Here is an 8,532-nt window from a genome sequence, read left to right as displayed (position 1 = left end):
AGCAATAATTTGTTAAAAAATGATACCTACCTATATTGCTTAGAAAATTTACTTTGTCAAAATGTATGCTTGGTTGTACCTTGAGGTACTATTCTGGTTTTACCTTGGAACATGTCCCAATGTACTGTAAAATTCTTAAGAAAGCAAAGGACTCATTTTGTATTCCCCAATGTCGACGACGTCATCATCGTTGGTAGTAGTACCTAGTCACAGTGAAAGTGTTGCCAACTCCAACAACACGCCCATGGTTCCATTCCTTCAATATTGTATTCCCACATGATCTTATTTTAAAATAAACTAGATGCAATAAAAATGAAACATAAACACCTAATAAAAAATATTTATTACTCAAGTTTTGGTTCACTTTCACATCATATAAACTACAATATTTATATAATATACCACTATGTTCCAAGATAGAACCATTATAGTACCTTAGTACCAGGGTACAGGTTGTACTTTGGGACATAAATAACCAACTTGTTCAACGGTGAGTGGTGATGTATGCATTGATGATAGCATAAATAAATGATTGTTAACTAAAATCTAACTACAGCTACTGCCTATGCAGGGGTACCTCGAGGGTTTTCTTATTCGAACAAAAGATGGCTGTACAATAATTTAAAAAAATGTCACGATGTACAACCCTTTCCCCTACAGTTTTAGTGAATTTGCGTGATTTACGTGGAATCCTAGTTGATAGATCTTAGAACAAAGTTCTCAAAACATGACTGAAAAACTGCAAGGCTTTTTTAATATTATTATTTTGCACTCTTTTTTACTATACATTTATTACTATTGAATTGGCTATTTCTCGCCATTACGAGATTGTAGCTAGAAATGAGTCGTCAGCATTTTCACACTAAATCCTTGCGGTTGACTGTTCATAGCAATATAGCCTTATAACTTATAACAAAGCAATCGGCATCAGTCTACTACTAGGTATAACTAGGCATTTAATCGTCAGTCGTATTTAGCCGAGTGAACACATTTATAAGATTCATTAGTGCTGAAGTCAGTGTTGCATTTAAAACAATTTGCATTGATTACGATGTCGCGATTCACAAGTTTATTTATATCTTGCACGTTTGTCTTATTTTTAATCGGTAAGTGAACAAGATAAATTAAGTTGTTTATTATATTATTACAAATTGACTATGGTATACATACATATTACATTTATAGTTACAATCAGGGCTTTTTAAAAAAAAAAAAAACGAAGATGCCGGAACTCACTTCTTGCCAAACTTCTTACCCACCAAAGAAAATTATATTCCAATATCATTTAAAGCAACTTTTCCTATGCCACGAAGTACATAAAAATTTAAGCAAACATATATAATTATATAAATATACAAATAAAGTTGTCAAAAATTAAATTGTAAAAACATCATATTAGATTTGAATAAAAGTATGTAGTGATTTCCATGGCCCCCAGTCCTGGATCTTTGGCGGGCTAAAGTTAAAGGCAGTGTGGCGCTCTATAGTAGCGTTTTTCAAATGGTGTTCGAGGTAAAATTATGGGTATTCAGTGTATCAACAAACACTAACCAAAAATACAATTACACAACCAGATATTTTAAAATGTTAATACGCCTGAAGGAAATTAGATTCATTTGCGAAAATTCGCGTTCACATTCATTTGAAGAAATGGTAATAGAATTCAATGCATATATCAAACGCGATAGTTTTTCAGATATGTCTTTTCATGAGATGATTCAGGAAAATTAACTTGTACTATGTAAGCGCGAACATTGTTTCGTCTAATTGCTTTTGAAACATTAAAAATACGGTGCCGGAACGCCGTTTCACCGCGTTACATTACAAAAAAGCCCTGGTTACAATCATAATAATATTATTAATACACATAACATGGAACTGGAGCAGTCTCAGAAACATACATAGGTATTATTAGAAAAATCATTGGGTTTATCGACTAATCAAAACACACGTTTATCGACTGATTATACAATTAAGCTACCGATACAGATATTTCCTATCGCATCTGAGGTATTTTCAAATTTCGTCAATAATGGGAATAATCTTTTGTAATTTCAAATGAAGATAAAAAACATCTCTACTAATTAGATTCATAAATGGATTTCTCCCAATTTTAGTTTTATGAAAATAACTTCTTAAATAGGTATTTAAATCAAATAGGTTTATCAACAGAATTGATTTTTTATTCTAAATGATTTTGAATTTGTAATAATATTATTATTAGAATCCCAAGTTTTGCTTTACAGAATCTTCCGGGTTTATTTTAACTTAGCTTATAGTTAGGAAAGGTTATCGATAATTACGAATTATTAATAATAACACGGAATTGTTTTTAGTTTCAAGACACAATAATAATATTATTATGAATCAAATTTAATCCATACTAATAAATACTTTAAAAAATCACCATTTAACCTGACAAATCGTCAACAAATGTAGAATATTTCGTAATCGGTCAGGCATTTTATCAAAGACCTTCAGTAAAGAATACTTTTACTATATTTAAATTCTGTGGCCAGTAAACTTTCGGCGCGAAAATATTCGATTTCAAGTGATACATAAACCGTAGCTATTTTTTTAGGTCTCATTAAAAAAACAAGAAACACTTACAAAGACTCTGATTTTATATTGGATACACGTTTGCTACTAACTTGTCTTATTGTAGAGACTATTTACACATATTTAAGAATACGGATATGCATACAAATAGGATAAAAATTATTGTTCTTTTGTTATTACATTTACGCATAAGCCATAAGTGAATCAAACGTAACATTTATTTTTGCATCGTATTCAGTTAGATACTTATAATAAGTAGATTGGTAAATACTATTGTCATATTATAACTTGATGACTTTAATAATATACCACAATATATAATTTTATTATAGTTACATATCTATTTACTAGGGCTTGTGATTTTATCGAGATTATAGAATTAACGAAATCACGAATATTTGTTTTCTCGAGAATTAAAGATTGGTTTTTTGATATTTTCTCATGAATTCTCGTAATTCACAAGAAAACGACATACCTACGGAATTATCTTTTCTTTATGCCATTTTTTACTGAGAAATTTAAGAAAATCTGTTCAGATTGAAAGTCGAGAGTCTTAAGCTCTTTAGTTCAAAGTCAAGGCTTTTTTTATTTGACCTAGAAATCAAATTTTCCTGAGTGATTCGATTCAGTTAAAAAAGTTCGGTTTCAGTCGGTAGCTTAGTCTAATGATTATTTCAAAGAAAAACTACAACTTGCATAAGGTTAGTTAGTATCATAATTTATGCACTTATTAAAGTTTGCCAAGTAAACGAATTCAATGTTGGTAATATTAAGAACATTCAGGCGGGTTTTAATGTCTGACGGTCATTAAATCGTTAACCGAAATTAACTTTAGAACCTTGATAATGGGGACAGGTTTTCCCATTTATATAACATTTCTGTTATTAAGTCTCTACTTATTCTGTGTAGTAAATATTTTATAATATCTACCTAGCTATCATATATATTATATTATTATCTTTGAATCGACGGGATGTTTAAATCTGACTCACAATGACGGTTAAGGTCAAAAGAATGAAGCGGATTAAAATTAAGTTAGTAGGTATTGATAATAATTAATGCCTTTTTATTTTGACTCACACGACTTGTCACGACAGAAACCTTTTTCGGAACAAACTTCTTGGCTGTTTTTCTTCTGAGAATGCTATTGAACCACCAAATAGGTGAGTGTGAACAGTGAATCATTATACAACCACAATAAAAACGGCATAGGTAGAGATTATTGAATTAGAAAATAATAAAACAGTTGGTATTTATGTTAATTTGTTATTAAAACTAAGACTTGTTAAATAATATTCAAACCAGGGCTCGAAATAGACCGGAACGCGCCGAAGCTAGAATGGCCATATTATAACAAAAAATCTCACTTACTTATTTTTATAAAACACACATAAAATTACATAACTACATAATTATTTTCAAAAAATTTAAGAGCCGTCCGATTCATGAAATTGTCCATTTCGAGCGCTGATTCAAACCAAATTAAACACTTTTCTTTCTTCGTCGTTTCGAACTCGTTGCAGACGCCATTCTTTTTATCGATGTGTACTGTTCAGTGTATAGATGCGAACGTCGTTCAGTGTGTCGAAATATTACTTTAATATTTTGTCAATATCAATATTTGACGAAATATTTCATCAAATCAAGGGATGTTTTTATGCAAGTGAAATTTTTCACCTAATTCAATATTTTTGTCTGTTTAAATTTTCACCTTTAAAGATTTTACTGCAGAATTACTCTGGATCTGTTTATGCATAGTCCGCTCCAATTTTTAAAATTAAATGCTGTAAGACTGCCATTTCCGGATTTTTATTTTGAAATCAATAAAATTGCTAATAATGATTAATTTTATAGACGGAATTTAAAATTTAAAGCATCCGCATGCAAATTTTATTTTTTGAATAGATACCTAATACATTATTATTAATATCATTTGTCATGCAAAATTATGCCATAAAAACATAGGACATCACCTATTGGAGGTCAGCCAACAATATAGGACAATCCTGTTTTTATCTTCTGTTTTTTCTACCCGGAACATTCCGTTTGAGCTGTACCTACCAAGCGGGGGTTTCAAATGCGACGCCGTTCTCTGCATTGATGTTTCTTTGAATAATGAGTTCGGTCATATTGTTATGTTATCATGTCATGTTGTGAACGTCTTAAACTTATAATTTGTAATGTCCACGATATGTTAAAAATAAATTGAAAAAAAAAATTATACTTATGTCCTGTCATAATGTTGACAACGTATCGAAATTATGTAAAGATTCTCGGTCCATTTCTATTTGTTTGTCAGCCTGTCTCGGCAGTCAAATGAATTTTGATTATACGTCTATAGAGTCACAATGTAGTGATACCTTCATGCCAATTAAGAGCGAATCCTATTCAGCCCCAAGTTGATGTTGAGGTCTCGATTGCTATGGAGCCATCTCATTTTGAAAAAGACACTTCTTGCTATCTCATTTTTTTTTCAAATTTACCGTTTTCACGTCCTGTTGGATGTCAGCGATAATTTTAATGTCGGGTCTCTAAAACGTTCAACCCGGTAATACCGAATGCAAAAGACTTCAGTAGATCCATGCTAAATTCACCTTATCACCTGACGCCTACAATACAATAGGAAAACGCTTTATTTGAGGAAAATTGATTTTCTTTTACTGTTACATGCTAAATCAGCAAATTACAAGGTAATATTGAAGGTATTTAATTAGAAATGAACACATAATTTTAATAGCTTCTTGATAATAATACACATTGATATTATATATTATAAGTTTAAATTAAAAATGGCATTTTGATTCCAGATGGAATATGGTGTCAGCAAAATCCGTTCCCCGCTGCTATGGAGAAGCCTGGGTCATGTCCGCCGCCGCTCCCTCGACTCATATGCTCCAACACTTGCGACAATGACAGGAGTTGCAAAGGCAACACCAAATGCTGCCAGACTTCTTGTGGAGGGACCGTATGCTCAAGACCGGTTGCACAGAGAAGGGATATAAATTTAGGTTAATATTGCCACCAAACCAATGTTGGATGAACGCCTCCCTTAAGTTTTCGCTGCCATGTTATCTATTTCCGCCAAATTTAATCAGTTCGGTGGGTTTTTGGGGGACCTAGTGGCTGTTTAGTGCTACTTCGGTATCATCTTTTGTACTGGGGCATTTGTAATCCCGGTGGTGAACCATTTGGTGATAAAAAAAAGTAAAAAGTAGGGCAACGTTGCTTGGAAAATGTGGCATTTTGCTGGGCGTAGCACGGAAAGAACACAAAGTAATGTAATGGTTAAGGAGGGAGATTAGTGTAAGAAGAGTAGATTAGTGTGAGATTAGGGAAGGCAGGTGATGCAACATAAGAAAAGGGCGGCTAATGAAGGAACGAACTCATACTTCTAGAGCAGTGAGGGTATTCAATAAAGCAGACGATAAAGGTCGCTTTATTATAAAATATCGACATCTTAGTTTTAAAAAATAATCAAAATATAAAGAAAATTATAAATATTGTTGTATTGTAATGGCGGATTATCACACGAGCAATATTTTAACAAGGGTGCCTTCGAACCAGTCAGCACCACAGACCTCCACGTACCTAAACAACCACTATTTGAGAGTAGGTTTTGTGGAAATGCTGATTCGAAGTCTGCTTAAGGGTGGTACTTTGCCTAGAGATTTTGCTGGTAGGAATACAATGTGATAGATGTTATCAAACCAGTTTTTCATTTTCAGACCAAATATTTCAATATTTTATGAACATAATGAATTTTCAATATAAAACATAGTAGCGGTAGAAAGGTGGAGGTAGGTTGTTAAGATCTGACATAAATAGTGCACATTAAACTTTGTCAGTCATTCGTATTTGTTTTTATTGAACTAAGACTACAATTATTTTTAAATTTATTAAACCCTGCCTAAAGCAAACCATAGTAGATAAAAATATTATTCTATCTATAAAATAGCCAAAATTATTTATGATTTAATTGCATAATTTAAAATATTTTATAGATATATGAGTATTTTTTGACTATTATTATTATCTATTATGGCTTGGTGATTTCGCGGGGTTTAATTGAATTTTAAAAACTAACCAACACCATCTGTAAATTTGTAGTCTTAGTTCAATAAAAACAAATACGAATGACTGACAAAGTTTCATGTGCACTATTTATGTCGGATCTTAACAGCCTACCTCCACTCTTCGCCAATGATACATAGTAAGCCGGCTAAAAATTGCTGAACTATCGAGAAAACGTAGATTCACTTAACTGAAAATAAAAAAAAATATTGTAGTATCTTGGAAGCGCAAATTTTTAATTGCACCACTATAATTACATAAAACATACTTTCGAGAGAGTTGTACGAAAATATAATTTTTTACTAAAATTTATAAAATTTATAGGAAAAATAACATCTTCAACTCCTAAATTTATCACGGCTTGAGAATGCTGGAACAAAGTGTTGAAATTTGTTCAATGAGCATATAGTTCTCTGCCCCTGGAAGTGGTAATCGTAGTTTACTTTTTCTTCAATTATATTTTTCTATTTACAGAGAAACCTGGAAGTTGTCCAGACTCCACCGACGGTACGTGGTTCTGTTCTAATACTTGTTATTCTGACAGCGACTGCCGCTTTACACTCAAGTGTTGCCGCAATAAGTGTGGAGCCAGTACCTGCTTACGGCCAAAAGAATAATAAGCCTATTCAAATATTTATATTCACACCAAAGAAAACTGAATGTGTTTTTCATATGTTTACTGTGTTAAACCAAAAATCATATGTGGCAATCTGCATCTTTACAGGAGAGCAAAAATAGTTATAACTCTTGTCATTCAAATAAATCTAACCTCTAATTTTCGCCATAATGCTCTACCACCCTTTTCACTTAGCACACTTGTGGGTCTATTCTATACACAAGGCGGCTATCAACGGTAATTTTTCATATTTATGTATTGAGGTATTATAATTATTACAATAAGTTAGCCGTCTAAACTGACTATCTCACTCTAAAAGTTAACACAGTCAAAAGAGGGCTGTTAAAACATAGTATTTTTTGACAGTTCAGACGGTTAACTAATTGTAAAAATGAAGCACCCCAATAAATAAATATGATACACTATCGTCAATAGCTGCTTTGTGTATAGAATAGACCTACCTGGTATATTGTAATTTGTGTAATAATAATGTTCCAAGTAAAACAAAATATTTATTAAACGCTTATGCTTTCCATGGTATAATTGAATTTTTACAAACTACTATTGAAAAAAATGGTTAAGTTAAAACTAATGATTATTTATTTGGTTCACTGATACTATTATTATTATTTCGATAGACTATTTTGTTAGATGGCTACAAACGTAACTGCATACTTGAGCGATATACTCGCACAAGTATACATGACCGCCTTATAATCTCCACACACAAGTATACTTGAACATTGCCATGAAACGTATCCAATTACCAAAAGTATTCCCAATCAAGTATGCACTTAGGTATAAAGCTGTTTACACTTGAAATTTTTATTTATTGTTTTACATTAGAAAAATGAAATGAGAGATTCATATGAATATCTTTATTTACAATATTTTTATAAAAATGTATGTATTGACATCACACTTTATCAATAATACAATAAAAAATATTAAAACTATGAAAATATGCATTTATTTTTATGTTTAAATCCTATAATATAAAAATGTTAAAAATATAATATTATGTGGGTATACAACAAAAAAATAACATCACAATAAAATTAGACTAATAGTTCCATTATGAATTGTAACTAATCAATATTGTCATGGAGATAAAACATGTGTGTACATATTTAAGAAATCTTCGACCATTTAATGGAGAGTACTTTTATTATTGTCTGTGCCTAGGAGAGAGATTGCCATACTGAATGATAGAAAATATGACATTAATGATTATACATAATATTATATATTTCTTTAATTCTAGTTATAACTAAAGCATGGCCTAT

General features: G+C 31.4%; 1 protein-coding gene across 1 annotated transcript; it reads left to right on the top strand.

Moving 5' to 3' along the window:
* Nucleotides 1-958: 958 nt before the first annotated feature.
* LOC147063942 (WAP four-disulfide core domain protein 18-like) lies at nucleotides 959-8,205 on the top strand. The gene is made up of 3 exons (XM_085958602.1): nucleotides 959-1,106; nucleotides 5,367-5,567; nucleotides 7,105-8,205. Exons 1-3 carry the CDS (start codon nucleotides 1,052-1,054, stop codon nucleotides 7,245-7,247), a joined length of 399 nt encoding a protein of 132 aa, XP_085814728.1. The 5' UTR covers nucleotides 959-1,051; the 3' UTR covers nucleotides 7,248-8,205.
* The last annotated feature ends 327 nt before the right edge of the window (nucleotides 8,206-8,532 follow it).

Source organism: Rhyacophila brunnea, unplaced genomic scaffold, assembly GCF_057557595.1.
Source record: "Rhyacophila brunnea isolate RB1 unplaced genomic scaffold, BYU_Rbru_1.0 scaffold_8, whole genome shotgun sequence".
In the NCBI taxonomy this organism is placed as follows: Eukaryota; Metazoa; Arthropoda; class Insecta; order Trichoptera; family Rhyacophilidae; genus Rhyacophila; species Rhyacophila brunnea.
Note: the sequence above shows the minus strand (reverse complement) of the source record. Positions and strands in the feature narration are given on the sequence as shown.

Coding starts and splice junctions, on each gene's coding strand:
- LOC147063942 (XM_085958602.1), top strand. CDS start 1,052: ATGTCGCGATTCACAAGTTTATTTATATCTTGCACGTTTGTCTTATTT. Junction 1,107..5,366: donor GTTTGTCTTATTTTTAATCG/GTAAGTGAACAA, acceptor TTTTGATTCCAG/ATGGAATATGGTGTCAGCAA. Junction 5,568..7,104: donor GAGAAGGGATATAAATTTAG/GTTAATATTGCC, acceptor TTCTATTTACAG/AGAAACCTGGAAGTTGTCCA.